This window comes from Natrix helvetica (assembly GCF_964273705.1).
Source record: "Natrix helvetica genome assembly, chromosome: 1".
NCBI classification, from domain to species: Eukaryota; Metazoa; Chordata; class Lepidosauria; order Squamata; family Natricidae; genus Natrix; species Natrix helvetica.
In genome coordinates, this window is record NC_138548.1 from 163838620 (window position 1) to 163859983 (window position 21364).

A 21364-nucleotide genomic window follows, 5' to 3' on the forward strand; every position below is an offset into this window, starting at 1 on the left:
CACAAGCAGAGAAAAAGGTTGCTACTTGGCCCCTGCATAATTTAGTCAGCCTAATTAAATGATATTTTTATATGCTGAACAACTGTAGATGTGTGTCAGCATTTCTCAGAATTACAATATATTCTATGAGCCTTAAGCCACACTAGTTTTATATGGGAACAAATTCATAAAGGCTCATCCTTTCAATACAGTGTCTTTTTAAAAACAAACAAATGTGAAGTTAGGATATAGGTTCCAGTTTTTTGCTCTTGACCTTTGATTATTTGGGGAAAGCACCGATTGGAGCAAGAATAATTCACAAACTCATAGCATTTAAGAATAGCAACTGTCAAAACAAGAATAGCAATTTTGTCAAAATTTGGGGGATAGCTTTTGGAAATATCCTTAATGTTACTTATTTCCCTCCTACATGCAATAGCCAGCAAAATCATGGTAACACCACGAGAAAGTCTAAATGCCATATGACTTCTTTTTTTCTGCTTAGGATATTCTTTTGCTTTGTTGATTATTTCATTGTTGGTATAATAGCTTTACTCCATGATTTACAGAAAGCAGGTAGTCATATGATAGCATATAGGTATTTAAACACAATGATTACAGTATATCTCTCCTTAGTCTCCTCTTCTCAAAGCTAAATGTGTCCATTGCTTCTAGCCAATCTTTGCAGATTTTTTTTCTTTCTAAACTTTCTAGCTTAACCCATCATTTTAATTGTTTTCCCTTAGACCAGGGGTGTCAAATTCAAGGCCTGGGGATTGGATCCAGTCTGTGGAGTGCTTAAATCTGGCCCGTGGGGCCACTCTGGAAACAGTGAAGGACCGACCTGCAGGGCCTCTGCATGAGGCCTTCCTGAGCTCTGTCTTCGCTGGCAGAGGGTTGCAGGAGGCTATCGCAGCTAAAAACGAAGCTGCGGGCAGCACTCCCAAGTTCCGTTTTCGCTGGCAGAGGGTTGCAGGATTCCATCGCAGCCGAAAACGGAGCTCGGGAGCCCGTTTTCACTGGCAGAGCGCTTGGGCTGCCACAGGCGCCCCCAACATGAGTGATGTCAAGCTGGTCACGCCCATCTGGCCCCCAAAGGTCAAACACAAGCCTGATGTGGCCATCAATGAAATAGAGTTTGACTCCCCTGCCTTAGACATTCTCCATTTTTTCTTCTTTCTAAAGTGCAGTATCTGGAACAGCATACAATATTCTAGATGTAAAATGTTTGGGTTTTTTTTTTCCTATCCAAAAGTAGGGCTTTGCATTGGTAACTGTATAAATTACCTTGCTAGATTTTGCCCAGCGTTCCCGCTTGCCATAATCATCATCAATGTTGCTGCTATTCTCCAAATCTCCAATTCTCTTGCATATTTTTTGTCATCTGGAAAATGGATAATTCTATTTTCTGAAGCTCAACTAACATGTTTATAAATGTATTGAAGGAAACGGGGCCTAAAACAAAGTCGTCCGATACATTGCTCACCATCTCTTTGAAGCTTGACATAGAGTCATAGATGGACTCTTATGGATACAATCATTCAACTAGTTATGTATCCTTTACCATAGCCTAAATCGCATTTTGCCACTTTCTGTACTAGAATCCCATGAGAGATAGTGTTGAGTATTTGTTGAAATCATTTTGAATGGGAACAAATGAAGATACCAATGAAGTTAATTTTTCACTATTCCCAGTAAGGCCATATTTTCTGTATGATCAGAAAACCAATGAAACAGTGAGAATAAATATACTGAATTCTATGGACTAGACGCTGCTACCAGTTAACAAAACATTAGCCCCACATCAGGAATCTGTTTCCAGCTGCTATCGATTTATTCAGCAACCTTGCTTCTGGGGAAAATACTTCCCAAATAGACCCAAATTATTTTGCCATGAAACATTGATGCGTACAATGTCTCCAGGCTAGAATGTGCCAAGCCCCCTTCCTGTTTAATTGGTGCTACAAATTTTAATTCAATTTCAATACTTAACTGGTCTCTGGGTATCCATTATGACATTGTCACCTACCACTGAAGCACTACTGATGATATGTCGTTTAAAACAGGCATTTTAAAAAACCCATGGGATTAGTTGGGTCAGAAATTATGCACTGAGCTTCATTACCATATTACTGGAATTACAGGCAGTCTAAACATTGTGTTTTTCCTCATATATATATAATCACATCACGTTAAAGTTTGATTCTAGGAGACTTAGCTAATTTGTTTTCATCATCTTCATCTTATGTTTACATTGCCTCATTGCTGCAGCATGTCTCATGTCAGCATTTTCCCAAAGAGTTTGTCATATGGAATTAACCCTCCCTTTGCTAGTTGCTTTCAGAGAATTGTGTGAATTTGCTTCAGAGTCCAGTTTCTTTTCCCAACCTCTCATTCTCCAGGTGAGTTTGACCACAGCTTCCATAATTACATGAATCACGTGGCTTTGGAATTACGGACATTATAATCAATGTATCTGGAGGTTATCTGGCAGGGTAGATGATTTTGACTAGTCATGTCCATCTATCCTAGGCTACAATGCAAGATTCCTTTAATAAAAAGCACTACCACATATATGCGGTATTCAGTTCATAATTCACCTCCAGCAAATTTTCTGGCATGTATGTAGTGAGGTAGTGAAATAAAATAATTGATTTGCATCTATTCTACTCTCCCTTTCTTGTCCTCACATCTCTTACATTTGCTTGGGCGAGCGGGAAAACAGTATGGAACATGATGGTCTATACCAGGGGTGTCAAACTTGATTTCATTGAGAGCCGCATCAGGGTGGTGTTTGACCTGGGGGGGGGGGGCTGGCCAGGGGGGGCGTGGCCAGCTCGACATCACTTCTGTCAGGGGGCACCTGTGGTAGCCAAGTGCTAAGGCAGGACTTCCCTCAGACCCTCACTCACTCTCATTATAATATCCTCCCTCCCTCCCTCCCTCCCTCCCTTTCTTTTCTTCTTCATTTTCCTTTCTTCTTCCTTCCCCTTTCCTTATTTTTCCTTCCTTGCTCACTTCCCATCTTTCCTTTTTTTTCATTGCCTTTCCCTTTCTCCTTTCCTGTTCCTTCTTGCATGCTCAAATGCAAAAGGGGAAACATTTCTCCTTTTGTTTTGTTTTTAGTTTGTTTTGCTAGCACTCTGCCAGTGAAAACCGAGCTCAGGGGAGTGGGGTGCATGCTCTGTTTTTGCTGGCAGAGGCACTGCGGACCAGTCCTTTGCTGTTTCCAGGGCGGCTCTGTGGGCCAGATCTAAGCACCCCACGGTCCATATCTGGCCCACGGGCCTTGCGTTTGACACCACTGATCCATAGGTTCTCTTGATTCAACAATTTTAGTTATAATATTTTGGTATTATTTACTCACAGCTGATACTTGCACGACCAAGTTCTTGTTTTACAGGCCCTGCTCTAAAGAAAGAATGAAAGAACCAGTTAACAAACCATGAGGCTAGAACATCACCGAACAACTGGAATATTACACTGTGCAGCAGAACAGATTTGAAAGACTGCCTTTACAGGTGGTCTTTGACTTATGGCTGGTTGCTTAGCAATTGCTTAAAGTTACAATGGACACCCCAAATGTTACTTACAACCTGGTTCCGAAATTCTAAAGGCCCACTCATGGTCACATGACTGCATTTCGGGTGCTTGGCACCAGTCTGCCTTTACGGCCGTTTGCAGCATCCTGTGATCACATTTACACTTTTGCCAAAAACTGGTGTTTACTTCATTCCATGGCAAACAGTGCATTTGTTTAATATTGCAGTGCTTGCTTAACAACCTTGAATTCACTTAGCATGATGTTTTCCTTAACGAGTGCCACAAAAAAATGTTGTAAAATCAGGTCGGTCGTGTAATGACCTGCTTTAAGACTGTCACGACCTACAACCATAATGGGCAGGCTCCACAACAGTCGTAAGTCGAGGACTACCTGTGCTTTTCCCCATGGTAAGAATGGAATGAAACAGAATGGAACGGAACAGCGACTTTGTTGTCACTTTAAATGCACACTAATCAGCATAAATTAAAATGAAATTTCATTGCATTCAGCTTTCAAAAGATAATCATTATGTGTATACTCCCCTCACACACACACACACACACATATGACACAGAGAAACATCCCAGACTAGTTCAAATGTATACATATACATGGTGTAAAAAAGAGAATCCTGTCAGTTTACAAGACAGATGGCTTAAGAAACAAAGCTGTTAGACTTTCTAGTACATACTCCTGCTATAGATACTTCAAACCTCCTCCTAGAGGGGAGCAACAGAAACAAACCATGAAGTGGGTGTGTGGGTAACAATACTTTGAGCTCTAAGCACATAGCGCTTATAAGCAGTATCTTGGATAACAGGCAGAGAACTAGTGTAGTATAGTGTAGCGTTTCTCAATCTTGGGAGCTTTAAGATGTGTGAATTTCAATTGTCAGAATTTCCCAAATTTGATTAAACATAGTTTATAGGGGTTAAGCCATTAAGGTTAGAGACCCCCAGTTACCAAAACTACCACGGGATGAATGTGGGCCAATCGCTTTCAGTCTGGTATATTTTCCAGCTTGCTGTGGCAGGGATAAAATGAAGAGAGAGCCTTACTGAACCAACTTCCGTTCCCAAAGAAAGAGCTGGATGTAAATCTAACAGGTAACATGCAACTAAAACAAACAATAATTCATTTATGGAGGAGGCATTAGAATGGGGCAAAATTCATTTAACAAATGTCTTGCTTAGCAACAAAAATTTGGGGCTCACATGTGGTCGAGAACTACCTGTACCATTTGTATAAAACGGACAAAACAGTTCAAGGTTTATTTTGTGCTGATCAGTGAAGCCCATCCAAACACACACATGCAGAAGAATCATACTTAAGATCAAGCTGCTAATATGATAGCATTAAAGATCAAATATTGCTTCTTTCCAAATACTATTTGTTGAAATGCTGTGAAAATAATCAGAATTACTGATCTAAAGTTTTTTTAAAAAATCCCAACTGTATTACGTGTGTGTGTTATTTACCATATATTTTCATTGTTGGTTAAATTGCTTGTCAGTTTTCTGACACAGTAATTCGATTACGGTAGATCAGCCTCACTTGATGAGAAGCAAATGTTCAGTCTCTGATTGCTTATTTAAGCAAATTAGTTTGGATTGGAAATAAAATGTTGGTGCTGGCTTACACTTTAAAATAACAATGAGGAAACATGCAAGAAAAACTGTAGTTCTTGCAGTATTACAACAAATCCTCAATGGATTTAGGAAATCTTATTGCCAAATTAAGCGTCTCTGGTAATGAAGAGCACATCCAGAATGGTTTAAAACCAGATCTTCTTCACAGATTTGGTGGGGTGGAACTAGGCCAGTGCCATACAATTATGTTGTCCATCTGCCAAGTAGCCACATCAAAAATAAATGTATTCATATTTCTATGTACATGCATATACTGTGTTTCCCCCAAAATAAGACAAGGTCTTATTTTCTTTTGACCCCCCCCCCCAAATAAGCGCTTGGCCTTATTTTCGGGGAATATTATTATTTTTCAGGTGCAGGAGGCAGCGAGCGTGGTCACCTCATAGCTGCTGCTGTGTTGCAATATTTTCGGGGAGGGCTTATTTTCAGGGGAGGGTTTATTTTAGCGCATGCGCTCAAAAGCCTGATTGGGCTTATTATCCAGGGGGGTTTTATTTTTGGGAAAACAGGGTATACATATATAACATTGGGCATGGAATCCCCAGATGGCACCCAACAGAACACTATTGAGCTAGAACATGGCAATACTTCCCAAATCCAATTTTGGTTTCTCTAGGCAGAAATAGCAATGCCAAGGCCTGTGAGTTTGAAAAGCCAACGAAGAGTGGCTAATAGCAAGGCCATTATCTCAAGTTTGATAAACATGTTATGCCATGATGTCAAAGATTGCCTCTCTTGCCAGAAACCATTACTTTATTTTAGTGCATAATGGAGACTCATGATGAACATGGCTTGATTTCCCTGTTGTAATGGTGTTGAAATGTTTCTTCCTTTCTAAAGGTCTATTTGTGTAATGGAATGTGTGGATGACCTTGGGGGATGAGGGGAAGAGACGCTGCCTAGAAAACAATCAGACAACAGGGGCAGGAGCCCTTAACAGATTAACAGTCAAAGGAAGAAACCTAGAAAATATCTGCCATCATGAATCAAGCAGTTAAAAGTGGCAGTAGGAAGTTTCTGCATCCAGACTGGCAAGATTCTGTTAATGAAGCCTTACAATGAAGTGTCTGGTTTACTCAGGAGGACTAACAAGTCCAGTTTGTAGCAAACCATTCTGATTATTTTCAGATTGATATTTTTATACTGATGCCCAGTCCTTTTGGAGAAAAAAAAAATAGAAATAAAAGCACAAGGGAAGATGTGGAGCAAATTCCTTTTGAGGAAGCATTGGCATTGCAAATACCCCTGCACTAAACCATTAACCACAATTTACCAACCATGTTTACATAGTCCCACATTTACAAATACCTGTGTTGATTGAACTACAATCTGATTCAATCGTTTTGCTGTTTAGTCCAGTGTATTGAACATAATGATGTAAGACTTGATGGATATCATGGGACAACTCCCCCATATAATGTAAACATTAGCAGACATAAACGCCATATTTAAGGTGGACCCCAGAAAACGCTGGAAGCCATTACAATTGCAGATAAATAGCACAAAACACAGTCCTGGCAGGGAAGGAAATAAGCTACAAGGCGCACAAACTGTGCAAGAATTAGAAACAAGCTTTCTGTTCAAACTTCTGCCTAGTACAATTCTAAAAGAAAAAAGTGAGAAAGAAGCAATAACTATCTATAATAAAGGACAAGGCTGTTCTTATCTAAATCAACCACTGTGTATTCCCAACAAGGTATGCAGGAAAAGGTAATGAAATGTTGAAAACCAACATGATAAATTGCTTGAACACCCTATGATCACTGATCGATAAACTTCAAAGCTCTCTTCAGCTGTTGGTTTTATTGCATTTAACAACAGGAAAGTTTTCCTTCTGAACAGCTATCACCTCCCACCATAATTACACTTACTAAATTATTTGATGGGGTCAATTGATTCTAATGATACTGTTATTACCACAATAAAAAGCAGACGTATCTGTATCGGTACTTGTTAGTTAATGATTCTGTATGATCCAGCCTCGCCAAATTTGTTACCAATAACTATGTAATGAATCAAAAAATTAGGTCTTTTTTTACTTTACTTTTACTTTTATTTAATTTATAAACCGCGCCCTCTCCCAGAAGGGACTCGGGGCGGTGTACAGTCATATTAAAACAACAGTATAAATACATAAATATAGATAAATATAGCTAGAGGAGGTAACATATAAACTGTACAATAATAATTAAAATTAGAATTAAAGATACATTAAAAACTACCCCTAAGAAAACTACCCCAGAATAAAATATTTGCCAGGAGGTTAAAAGTGGGACTATAAATCAGCTAGGCCAGCTAATTGGAACAGGTGGGTCTTGAGTTTCTGTCGGAAGGAGCGGAGGTCAGTAGTGGTTCTGATATCGGGGGGGAGGTCATTCCAGAGGGTTGGGCCCATCACAGAGAAGGCTCTACTCCTGGGCGCCGCCCGTTGGCATTGCTTAGGGGACGGCACCCGGAGGAGTCCCTCCCTGTGGGAGCGAATTGGTCGCAGGGATGTATGAGGTAAGATGCGATCCCACAGGTAACTAGGTCCTGTGCCATGGAGCGCTTTAAAGATGGTAATCAACACCTTGAAATGCACCCGAAAAACCACAGGTAGCCAGTGCAGCTCACGCAGGAGAGGTGTTATGTGGGAGTACCTGGTACTCCCCGTGATAGCCCGCGCGGCCGCATTCTGAACCAACTGTAGTCTTCGGATGCATCTCAAGGGGAGCCCCATGAGACTCACTGTAAGTAGGGGGGAAAACACAGTTTCACAGAGTGAGTATGCATGTGCAAATTTTTTGCTTATAAGTGTGTGTGTGTGTGTGTATGTGTGTGTATATATATACACATACATACATACATACATACATACATACATACATACACACATACACGTGTCCTTGTTTACCAATTACTCTTCAATGATTGTTCACTTACATTGGCAAGCAAAGTCAATGAGGAAGCCAGCAGGAAGGCAAAAGTCACAGTCAACTGAGATCCTCACTTAATGATCCTCACAGTCCTCACTAAAAAACAACTGTGATTGCCAGAACTGCAATAGCTAATGGCAGTCACATGGTTTTCCAATTTACAACTGTGTCACGTAACAGAATTTCTGATCCCAATTAGCATTTGGGGCAGGGATGAGGACTACCTGTAGATATAGGTATGATTTATATAATTGCCCAATCTCATGGCTACGACTCAGCAACATCTAAAGACTAAAATAAACCAGGAAAAACAACAATCTACATAATAAATGTTTTGAGGCCACAGATGTCAATATTATCACCCCAAATCAGTCCTCTGCAGATCGATGGTTACTTTACTAAAGGTTATAGACCATAATATACCACACAGGTGCAGATTAATAAAATAGATTTTTTTTTACATCCCAATCTAGAGTTTAAAGAATAATAAGCCCCAAATCATCCAGCACTTCCATGCCTAAAGGAAGAGTAGAACCTGGGTTTTTCCACTTCTGATCCAGTATCTTAACTGCTGCACCTTACACCTTACCATACCTACGCTGTCTACAGACAAAAATATATACATACAAAGACCCATCTCTTTCTCTCTTTCTCTTTTTCATATCCACCCTACAGTACACAAAATAGAAATTGATGTTATGGGGTTGAAGAAACGCTCCAATCACTTAAGGAATGCCTTTGGTTTTGAATGCAGATTAAATAATGTACATTCACCAATAAATAATGTAAACAGAAAGAATTTCCTTCGTTGCTTTGTAGAAATATTAACTGCCGAATACCCCATTCGCATACCAGAGACCCAAACATCTCAAGGTTACTGGAGTGAATGCTGTTTTACATCAGTGTAAAAATCAATACAGCTAATGGTGAAAGGCAAATTAATATCAGGAGAGCCTCACTGTTTCTGGAATAATTATGTTGAAATAATCAGCATTTGCTGCTAGAGAATAACGAAGCAGAACATCTCCTTATGACCCCCACATTCACCAGCTTATCCAAGTAAGCTAATTATCCCCAAATATTTCCTGCCCTATATTCCATTCCACCCAGTAAAGGATCAGTTTCCTTTGAAGCCCAGCAAACCATATTCCACATCATCTTATGCAAAGCAATGACCTTACTGATTCAAATGCAAAATTCACCGGGACAAAGTGTTCAGTAGAAAGATTTCATTTCCACTGAGGCAGAAAAGTATTTGCCAGTTTCTCATAATGGCTCTGCTATAAACAACCTGGATTCTAATCAGCATGAAGATAGAATGGTAATAAGGTTCTAGTTGAGGCGTTGTCATCTGAAACATTACCTACCCCCCCCCCGCCCCCTCACCATATACATCTATTTCAATAAAATCTTGACTACATTTCAGGAAGAAAGAGAAGGAAATAACTTTCTACTCATTTTAATGTCAAAAATGTGATGCGTTTAGCAGTCTCTACTTTACCTGAGAACTGCAGATGTGCAACTGAGGCGCAAAGGTTCCATCATTTATGTTATTTCCAGGAAAAATGAAAAGTGCTCAATTCTCTGAACTGGAACTGGTCCATCAATTTCTCCCACCTCCTACACTACCCTTGCTATCATTACTATGGCGTATCCCTTCTGGGATGGCTTTGATTCTTTCTGTCAAAAGTAATTTGTCTCCTTAATGGAAATATATAAAATTTGTATTAGTATTATAAGTTTAAATGAAAGGTCCTCGGGAACATTTTATAGATGACATTTCAAGAAAATGCCCAGTTGGAGTATTTTCAAATACCTTGGTTCACAGTGTTGTTTAGCCCCCCCCCCCCCAAAAATTGTCTGGTAGATGAGTGGAAGCCTTTTTAACATATTCTTTGTTTTTAATATTTATTTAGTCAGATAGCAAGAACTACAAGAAGTAAGGCAGTAAGCTTTGTGAAGGCTTAAGACACCTATTTTTGCCTCATATCCTATTGAAAACAAGGGGAAACATGCAGTGCTACTGAAATGTTTTGGTCAGGGCAATCAATTATTCATACTCCAGCAAATGTTCATTATTGCATAAAATATCTATCTATACACTACTAAAACTGTTTGATAGTTTGCAACCTTTATGTGGGGAAAAACGCTGCATCATAGGACAAAACAAAAGTATCCCAAATGGACTAACTTACAAAATCTTGAGACCCAGTACTTCTGAGGGAATGATATTTGGAGATTTCTTTTTCGCTTCAGTTGCTATTCAGTACCGTGCCACGCTGCCATACTCACATGATCCTCCTTTTCAACGTCCACTGACAGCTTCTCATAAGTCAGTAGGGAACCCAGAAGGATCTGATATGATTGCTGACGTTCCGTGTCACCTTCCCATTTGTGGGAAGCTTGCAGGGAGTAAGTCAGTGGAGAAATAGTGCACCCTTTACCAGTTCCTCTGTGCTCACATCATGTTGACCAGACACACACACACACACACACACACACTTCTTCACTCAGTCCTTCAGTCAGTAGTGCAATTCAGCCAGTTGTATCCGGTTCGGGCAAACCGGTAGCGGTGGTGGCAGGAGGCTCTGCCCACCCGCCCGGACATAATCACGTCTCGTTTTTGACGCTCCGTGCATGTGCAGAAGGTCCTGTGCAGTTGCAGAGATGGTGCAAGCGCTCACATTTGCAAACCGGTAGCCAAGGACTCCTGCCTTCAGTCCTCCACCTGGCAGCAGCCACTTACCTGCCTGCTGGAAAGAGGAGGGGAAGGAAGGGGAGGAGGGAGGGAGGAAGGAAGGGATTTTCAATACTCTCTGCCAGTTTCTCACAAGGAAACGCAATGGGGAAGCCAAAAGGAAGTCAGAAGTCACGCCTGCTTTTACTGCATTTTGCCCAGCCATGGTTATACTATTTCTCTGTTTAAATAAGGAAATATTTCTGAAATGTTGTCATTTAGTAGTAACTAAAAATAATGTTCCAATCCAATATATATTTACTCAAAAATAAGGACAAACGGTTTTAAGTATGTCTTCCTAGTCTCTGATTTTAAGATTAGAAAGTATCTCCACTATTATGGAAGTATTGTTACAGACACATTGATTAGGTAGCCACTAAGTTAAGTATCTTCTTGCAGCAGTTTTAACAGTTTCAGTAATAGAAACTTAGAATCAGTTGATACCATTTAAATTCTACAAAACAATATAAATAGGCAGAAATCTAGACAATAATCTAGAGGAAATAAAATGACCCATGAAAGGGAAAGGTTAATATTTGACTTTGTGTTGTCCATTTCCTTCATAAAGTTTAATAAAAAAATTGTGGTGAATAAACTTTTCCTTTCCTTTCCTCTACCAATAGCTTCTTTCCACCCATAAAAAACTTGTGGATCAGCACCAGCTGAACCTTCATTACAGGATTCCTTGTAATAAACAGACATTTCATATCAGTATTTAAACCATATATCTTCTGTATGCAGAAATATTATGGTGGGTGATGACAGACTCCACAATACCAAATATCATATATAACCATTTATAGAAAATGATGGACAACTGTATTCTTAACATGGTAATAAAGCTACTAACACTGTCACAAAGAGTGACAACGTTTAAAAGATATTTCTTCAACCGACACCAGGATTGCAGTTGCCTCACCCTAACCAGAAGACATAAAATGCTTTTCAATATCTCACTGTCATCCTGCTTTTAAACAGTATTAGCTGTCTACTAAGGCAAGAGAACAAAAGGATTGCCAACTATTTCTGGCATTGTCATCCAAGGTTATTTCCCTACTGCTGACACAAATTATTTTTTGGTGAAGGTCAAAATATGTAATTTTCAATTCTGGTTAGTTAGTTTTAGCATATTTAAACATCTTAACGAAATTTAAAGCTAAAATATTGAAGCAAATGTTCTGAAAAGCCCAGGACATTTGTTTGGGTTTGTCTTAGTGTGCTGTGTAAACCCAGCCATTGTGGTTGGTGAGCCATTATTTATGGTTTAGCATGTTATATGAACCTGACTGTCAGCCTGTGTTTTGCTGCTTACTTTCGGCTGCCATTGAAATGGGGAGGGGGGAGATAACATGGTATTTGGGAGGGGAAGCTAAAGCACAGGAGTGAATGAAGAAGGGAGTGGTTTTCTCACCAACTACTGTGCATGCTGCAGATAGTGGAATTGCCGCTAAGGCCAACCGTCCGGCATACTAACCTGATGATGGGTTTTGAAGCTGCAGCCCACATGACACCTGGGGGTGTGCGGATTGGACTGGGGGATGGGGTTACTAGGGGGAGGGAGTTGGGTCACATATTGATATCTACGCGCGCTTTTGCCTCAGATCTTGCTTTGCTAGCTGCTATCTACTCATAACTACTGTAACGCTCTCTACATGGGGCTTCCCTTGAAATGCACTCGGAGACTGCAGTTGGTCCAGAATGCGGCCGCGCGGGTGATTATGGGGAGTACTAAGTACTCCCATGTGACACCTCTCCTGCGCGAGCTGCACTGGCTTCCTGTGGTCTATCGAGTGCGTTTCAAGGTCTTGATTACGATCTTTAAAGCGCTCCATGGCTCAGGACCTAGTTACCTGCGGGATCGTATTCTGCCCCATACATCCCTACGACCCATCCGCTCGCACAGAGAGGGACTTCTCCAGGTGCCGTCCACCAGACAGTGCCATGGGGCGGCGCCTAGGAGCAGAGCCTTCTCTGTGGCGGGCCCAGCCCTGTGGAATGACCTCCCCCCGGATATTAGGACCACAACTGACCTCCGCTCCTTCCGTGTCAAGCTCAAGACCCACCTTTTCCAAATAGCTGGCCTGGCTCAACCATAACTTCGTAACGCTCCTGATGGGTTTTTTAATTTAGTAATTTTTAAGGGGATTTTAAATTGTGTTTTTAATTGTCTTTCACTTATAAGTCAACTCTCCTCCATGCACATATGTATATGTCTCTGTTCTTTTTGTATATATGTTTGTCTTATGTGCATTTTTATCCGTTTTGATTGTACGCCGCCCCGAGTCCTTCGGGAGAGGGTTGCGGCTAATCAAATAAAATTATTCTATTCTATTCTTATTCTATAACCAGTAAAAGTACTCTTAATTCTGAAATATGGAGCTAAGTGGTTTCTTTCTTGGTTACTGATGGAGGCTGCCCTGACACTGACCAATAAGATATTCAATAAACCATGTATAAGCAAACTGTAACTTTTTAGTAAACCCATGTTCCACAGCTCCTTTATTAGATCTCTTCGAAGATAATCAGCATCCTAAAATATTTGTAAAATCTGAACTCAGTTGTTGAGAGTTCTAGTACTACCACAAAAGATGGGATTTTTCACTCCATTCCTGGCCAGGAATTAATGGGGTAAAATTGCTCATTAACTATGGTAACCTTTTGCAGCTCATAGTCTGGAGGCATTTTAAAGAATTATTATTATTATTATTATTATTATTATTATTATTATTATTATTATTATTATTATTATTATTATTATTATTATTATTGCATCAAAAGAATTGTATCACAGCGGCCAGTTGTTTCGCCGGATTTGGCATTAATTACTAGTCGGGCCCACCCAAGGGCCTAAGACGTCGTAACATATTTTCGTAATATGTGTGCGGATCCAAGCAGTGCGGCCTTTTGCATTTGACTGATGGTGATTTTGTCAATTTTTAACTGTTTTAAATGTAATTCCAGTGCTTTTGGAATAGCACCCAGTGTGCCGATTACCACTGGAATTACCACTGCTGGTTTGTGCCATAATCGTTGGATTTCGATTTTTAAGTCCTGGTATTTCTCGATTTTTTCATATTCCTTCTCGGCGACCCTGCTATCACCTGGTATTGCAATGTCTATGATTGTAACCTTATTTTTCTCAACCAGTGTGATGTCTGGTGTATTATGAGCCAGTATTTTATCCGTTTGTATGCGAAAATCCCACAAGATCTTGACCATCTGACTCTCAACGACTTTTTCAGGCTTATGTTCCCACCAGTTTGTTGCTGTTTTAATATTATAATTTTTGTACAAATTCCAGTGGATCATTTGTGCCACTGAATTGTGCCGCATTTTATAGTCAGTCTGCGCGATTTTTTTACAGCAGCTGAGTATGTGGTCAACAGTTTCATCAACTTCTTTGCAGAGTCTGCATTTGGCATCATCAGAGGATTTTTCGATTTTGGCCTTAATGGCATTTGTGCGGATAGCTTGTTCTTGCGCAGCCAGGATTAGTGACTCTGTTTCTTTCTTTAATGTACCTGTTGTTAACCATAACCAAGTTTTTTTACTGTCCACTTTATCTTTTATTTTTTCCAGAAATTGACCATGTAATGCTTTGTTCTGCCAACTCTCCATTCTTGATTTTATCACATCTTTTTTGTATTCTTGTTTCTTCTGTTGGTCCTTCAGTAGATTTTTGTTCTTTACTTTGATTAATAGATGTTCTTGACTTTCTTTTTAATAATCAGCCAGTGCATGTTTTTCTTCTTCAACTATTTGCTTCACTTGTAATAATCCTCTGCCACCTGATTTTCGGGGCAGGTATAATCTATCAGTGTCACCGCGTGGATGTAAACTGTAGTGCATTGTCATTAGTTTCCTGGTTTTTCGATCCAAAATGTCCAAATCAGCTTGTGTCCAGTTAACTATACCAGCTGTGTATCTTATAATTGGTATTGCAAATTTTCCTGACTCTGTTGGTGTACTCTCTCCTGACAATAGTTTTTACTTCTCCATGTTTGATGTTATCCAACTGCAAAATGCCTAAGTATTTGTAGGCTTCATTTTCATTGCATTTAATTAGTTGGCCATTGGGCATTTCAATTCCCTCACATGTAGTGATTTTGCCCCTTTTTATGGATACAGTGGCACATTTTTCCATGCCAAACTGCATTGAAATATCTTTGCTGAATACTCGGACTGTGTTTGTCAGTGATTGGATTTCTATTTCTGACTTTCCATAGAGTTTCAAATCATCCATATATAATAAATGTGAAATTTTTTCAGCTTCTTTGGCTGTTTGGTAGCCTAATTTCATTTTTTTAAAGATTACTGATATTATTATTATTATTATTATTATTATTATTATTATTATTATTATTACTACTACTATTACTATTATTACTATTATTATTATTAATCTAAATCTTTGGTGAGATTCACAGCCTTTGGGGCTGGCTGGTAGCTAAACAGCTCGAGTCCTAACCAAGGACCTAGGAACTGTTAAGGTAACGTCGGGGGGGATATAAGTTGTTCCAAGTAGGGTGGTGTTTTGTAGTCAGAATGTTCAAGTCAGGTAAATTTAGAATTTTCAAATAGCGAGGTAGCCCTTTAGGTATTGCTCCAAGGGCACCAATTACAATTGGGACAACGCATGATTTCTTTTTCCACAGTCGTTCAACCTCAATTTGCATGTCCCGGTATTTTGTGATTTTTTCTTGCTGTTTATCTTCAATTCGTGCATCACCAGGGATTGCAATGTCAATGAACCATACTTTTTTCTTTTCAATTATTGTTATGTCAGGTGTGTTGTAGGCCAAGTGCCTGTCAGTCTGGATTCTGAAGTCCCACAAGATCTTGACTTTCTCATTCTCTAAAACCTTCTCAACCTAATGGTTCCAGTGTTTTTTTTTATTATTTTATTTATTTATTTTTATTATTATTTCATAAACACAAAACATATTTAGAAATGTTAATCTTGATAGTTGACAATGGTGTGCTCTGTATTACTGGTTTCACTTCTGTCTTACGTAGTATACATAATATCCATATAATAAATTGCAAACTTCTGAATGACTCGGATTATTAGTGTATTACTAGTAGCTAACATTCTTGCAAAATTTTACCCAGCATTGGTATTGTGTGTCATTTTAGGGAAGTATGCATAAAGTAGAGTGATTTTTTAAAATAGTTAATGTGAAGAATTCTTATAATATTATTTTGCTTTGAAAGTTAAAGTACTGATGGTTAAGATCCCAGTTTAAAAAAACAATATAAACATACTAAGCAACATTATTGGGCTGGTGGATATATTTGGGGTGTTGGCAATATGCCATAGAGGATATAGGTAATTAAAAAAATAAAATCTAAACAAAGGATAATCCAAGATGCTAATTTCTACCAATCTATGATTGCATCTGGCATTACTTACAGATGGATGTAACTACTGATTTTTATAAATAGATCTACTCCTGTTATATGCTATTATGCTATGATTGACACTTTTCTATACAGACTGTTGAATACAGAAATATTACTTTTGGTCCACCAAACAGCCCCCCCAAATCTCAAATCCACGATTTATTGTTTGGTCAGAGATAACCATGTTAGGATGAGGAGGTTCTAGATGCTGTAACTCTAGCTTGTAGGGACAAAACCTTAATATCAAATCCAAGCATATTTTTCTTTCTTTCTTTCAATTGTGTCCAATTCTCAGAGATTGCCTGGACTAGTCCCTGGAGTTTTTTTTTGGCAAGATGTTCTAGAAATACCCCTTGCCTCCTTCCCAGAATTGAGAGTGAGTGACTGGCTACGATCATCCCAGCTGGCTTCCTGCCTAAGGCAGAAGTAGAACTCACCGTCTCCTGTTTTCTAACCTGATGCCTTAACTATTACACCAAACTGTCTCTCTTGGTTGAATTTACTTCTGAATAAAGAAGTAATACAATGGCTTGAAATCACAGGCAAAAATTCTACGGGAGGGGAAAAAAACCCCAGAAGCACTTATCTACATTTGCTGGGGAAAATTTCAGAGAGCCCCTAGCAAAACAAAGTTTCCAATATCAGCATATCACACATTTCCAGCAAAAGACGGAAGATGGACTCTGAATTCACAATGTCAAGCCGGCTACATAGACAGGGGCGGCAGGAAAAATCCCATTGACAGCATCGACTTGCCGCATCGCATGCCGGGAACTGTAGTTCTCTTTCCGCATCGAACTTATAACATTGGAGACATTCGTGGACATGCTTCTCTTTTCTTTTTTTAATCTAACCGTATTTCTTCGCTTCTTTGGAAGAAGATGTTTAAAAGAATTAACAAGCTCCCGGCCCCTCGTGAAATCGAAAACGCCGTCCGCAAGGCCCGAAACGAATAAGGACGAATTTCTCCATTCCTTGCGCATGCGCCCTCATTCTATGTATAACTATGCGACCGAGAGCCATGACCGACCTCCTGTTCCGTCGACACAGGTTATTTCCGCGCATGCGTGCTCCTTCGGAGGATGCTGAGCTGTCGCCTGTAAGAGACCCACCTACACGGCGGCTTTCCCCTTATTTGAAAGTCCGCCGGCGGCTTCCTCTTCCGTCCCTTCCCGTTTTTGTTGAAGGAGCGCCTGGAAACAAAGCGGCAGCGGTCTGAACCAGAGGAGGGCCTAAGTGACAGGTTAGCCTCGGGCAGGATGAGCCAATGCCTGTTCGCTTAAATCAGTGCCTCGCGGGCCCAGGGCGGCCTCTAGCTGTCCCGCATAGCCCAAGTGGCCCCTGGATGGGCGGGGCCCTAGAGGATGAGGAGGGCGCGAGCCACGGCCGTTGGGGTGGGAGGGTGAGGAGGGATAAGGCGGGCGGGGTGGGGGAAGGGGCGGGCGCTTTTTGCGGGCAACGCCCGGCAGCCGACCCCTCTGTTTATTTCGGCCGGGTGTCTTTGGGGGTGATTCCTCCGGTCATTGCCGTTGAGTTTTTTCCGAAGAGGCCGCTGGGCGAGGCCTCCTATCTCGCCTCCTTCTGGGAACTCTGTTCACGGCTCTTCTCTCGCGCACACACATGCACACGCACACACACGGCAGAAACACTCCTAGTTCCGGAGCGGTTTTTCTGAGGGAAATACAGCTAGTCCTCGACTTATAACAGTTCATGTAAGGACCGTTCAAAGTTGCAACGGCACTGGGGAAAAAGTGACTTATGGCCGTTTTTCACTGTTATAACCTTTGCAGTATCTCAAAGGTGCTTTTTCAGAAAGCACGTGGGCTTTCTTGTTTTTTCTTTGAAGACGCTTTGCTTGTCATCCAAGAAACGTCTTCAAAGAAAAGAAAAAAAAGGAATTCCAGTGGCCTCCTGAAAAAGCACCTTTTGGGACAACCATGACCTGGATGACTGAGTACAGACTTTTGACCTTTGCAATATATGCAAAATATGTAGGTATATGCATATTTTTTATTTATTTTGTCATGTTTCTGTAGTGTATATTGGACCCTTTGCGAGCTGTGTGCAATGGAATTTCATTTTAATGTATGACAATTATTGTATATTTAAAGTGACAAAGTTAGTCTAACTCTTAAGTTTCCAGCATCCCCATGATCATGCGATCAAAATTCAGATGCTTGGCAACTGGTTCTTATTTAGGTCATTTGCATTGCCACAAGGTGATGAGATCACTTTTTGTCACCTTCTGACAAGCATAGTCAATGGGGAAGCCTGATTCACTTAACAACTAAGTTACTAACTAATCAACTGCAGTGATTCACTTAACCAGTGAGGCAAGAAAGGTTGTAAAATGGGGCAAAACTCACTGAACAAATGTCTCACTTAGCAACATAAATTTCAGGCTCAGTTGGGATCGTAAGTCGAGGAGCCAAGTATCTTGAGCGCTTAAAAGAGCAACACAGTTATATCTCTGCCCTAAAAAATTACAATTAAAATATATGTCAACACTTTAGGCGTGGAGCAAAAGAACCCCATCTGAGCTCCCAATAAACATCTAGATTCAGAACTGGAAACCAGACACATCCAGATGCCAAATGTATTCTGTAATTTACAGCCACAATATGATGGGACACTGATTCAACAAAACATCAATAGTAATGTATGATTAGGGTCTGAATGTTTTACCCACTACAAAATGAAAGTGCTTCCTACCCAGTTAGCTGTCTTTGTTACTACTAGTCCCTACTATCCTGCCTCTGTTGGCTTTGTCTCAAGGCCTATGGTCACTTGCTGTCTTCTGAGAATCTGGACAAAGACTAGAGGACCTTATATACCTTGAGGCTGTCCTTCAACAGTGTTGGAATAAAGGGGGAAAACAGTACTTTACAAACAGGTCTGCCAGGATGAACTAAGTCTGTCTAGGTAAATATATATGATAACTGTAAGGTGGCCAATGGAATATTGCAGAAAAATATGCATGTTTGTGGTGGTGCTGTGGAGGGAAAAGGCAAATCTATATCATTTGTGTTTTGTATTGATTGAATCAGTTTGTTTATTCAAATATATATAGTCCTGGTATTTCTTAATTATCCTGATATTAAAACAAAAAAGCAAGATTTTTCCCTGTTTTCTATAAATGCATTTCAAAATCTGGAGAAGCACAAACCATAAAGGAACTGTTTTGAGTTCCTGGAAGGATGATTTATTAAGTCACCTTGTTTAAAAATGTTTACCCAAAGAAGTTTTCTAATATCTTTGCCTAATAGTAAGTGCTTCTTTGCAATATGTATTAAAGGAAAAGGATAAGTTTATGGCAAAGAGTGATTTAACTTAATTTATATATATAAAAGTCAAAAATATTAGCTGGCCTTTCAGAAACATTATTATAAATAACTCTTTAAGTGAAGGTGAAATATTCCCTATTCATCAGGGTGGATAAAATCAAATGATTTAAAAAAAAAAACCAAAAAAGATTTTTTTATTTAAATCAGATTTTTTAAATTTAAATTGGATTTTTTAAATCAAATTTATTTTAATAAAATGCTTTTGGAGTAAAAATCGATCTAAATATAGTTTTCTATTTAAGATACATTAATAATTTAGTTTATTCAGCATGAAATGAAGCTTAGTTATGTAGAAGGAGGCTGGAATATTGTGACTGTCGTTGAGTCAACAGCGGGTCAGAGGAGGAGGAGCTGCGGGACATGATAGTTCCTCTTTAAAAATTCTGATTTAAATCGGGTTGATTTAAATAAAGCCATTTTACTAGTGATTTAAATTATGATTTAAATCATGATTTAAATTGACTTGATTTAAATCAAATCCACCCTGGTATTCATATGCTATTTTGTCATCCAGCTTCATCTGTTTCTAATTTTTATGTAGCTCTCTGCATTTTTATTAAATTAATCTAGAGATAAATATGTTTACAATTTAGTTTGGTGCCAAAAGTTTGTTCCAAATTTCAGGTGGTACTCCTTCATACATTATTGCCAAGGAACCATATTTTGTAGTATGCCTCTTTTATTTTAACAAATAGATATACATATAGAAAAATACTTAATTTTGTATTTGATTCATGTTATTGACAGGATTCTAACTATGTCTGATAAAAGTGAATTGAAGGCAGAGTTAGAACGTAAGAAACAACGCTTGGCTCAAATAAGGGAGGAGAAAAAAAGAAAAGAAGAAGAAAGAAAGAAAAAGGAAGTAAGAATTCTTTTTTCAAATTATACCTAGCAGATAATTTGCTTACATACTAAAATTTACTAGTAATTTTTGTTAATAACAGTATATGTCAAGTTTTGAATGCAGTTAGCAATCTTATCTTTCAGAAACATCAGATAAATAACACTAATAATTTCATAGAATCATTTTTCTCCCCAGACTTTACATAGCTCAATATATGCATTGTTTTATCTGTATCGCTACATTACTACTAATAATTAAAATATTTCTGATTAAATATAAGCAAGGCTTTATGCTCATTTATGTTTAGAAGATATCTACTTTTGTTTCACACTTGAATTCTTAGTGCCAGTATTTTTTTCATTCTTAACATGTTAAGGCGATTCAAAACTACTTATATTTTCTTGGAAAAAATAGGATTCTTCTCTATAAAAACAATTGCAAAGAGCTCTGCAAACTTCTCTAAAGTTTTAAAGCTATTATTATTTGCTTTTCATTCACATTTTAACCAATATTCTGAGGTATTTATTGGCTATATTAATATGCTTAACAATATACTCGGGTGCGGTGGGGTTTTGTCTTTTTTCTGCTTGCATTTCTTGCTAAAGTTTTGTTCTTTTTTATTTCTATTTGGCCAATATTGAAGGAAATCTTATCAATTTTTCATTTCTACAAAAAGCCTTTTTATCTTACAATACCTTCAGTTAGTGACACTTCCAAACTGACATCATCATGCATCTTAGTGATATACTTCCTGACCAGCAGTCTTCTTCTGAGATGAGCCACTCTGATTGCTGTATTGAGTAATTTTTAAGAATTCTAGAGATACATGAGAGTCTTTATATTTCATTCAACTCTTTTTGATTTTTGCATTTTAACAAGTGTTAGAACTTCTTGGAAATTAACACTATTTTTCTGTTTGGTATAATATTTGCTGTTAATTTACAGC

General features: G+C 39.0%; 1 protein-coding gene across 4 annotated transcripts in view; it reads left to right on the forward strand.

The window, feature by feature from the left end:
• Positions 1 to 17265: 17265 nt before the first annotated feature.
• The window catches only part of DYNC1I2 (dynein cytoplasmic 1 intermediate chain 2), a 37017-nt gene continuing 32918 nt past the window's right edge, over positions 17266 to 21364 (forward strand). For all 4 annotated transcript variants that reach the window (XM_081938236.1, XM_081938238.1, XM_081938237.1 and 1 more), the window contains exons 1-2: positions 17266 to 17470; positions 20319 to 20436. In XM_081938236.1, coding sequence (XP_081794362.1) covers positions 20329 to 20436 — 108 coding nt within the window. In that variant the 5' untranslated portion in view covers positions 17266 to 17470; positions 20319 to 20328. The remainder of the gene's footprint in view (positions 17471 to 20318; positions 20437 to 21364) is intronic.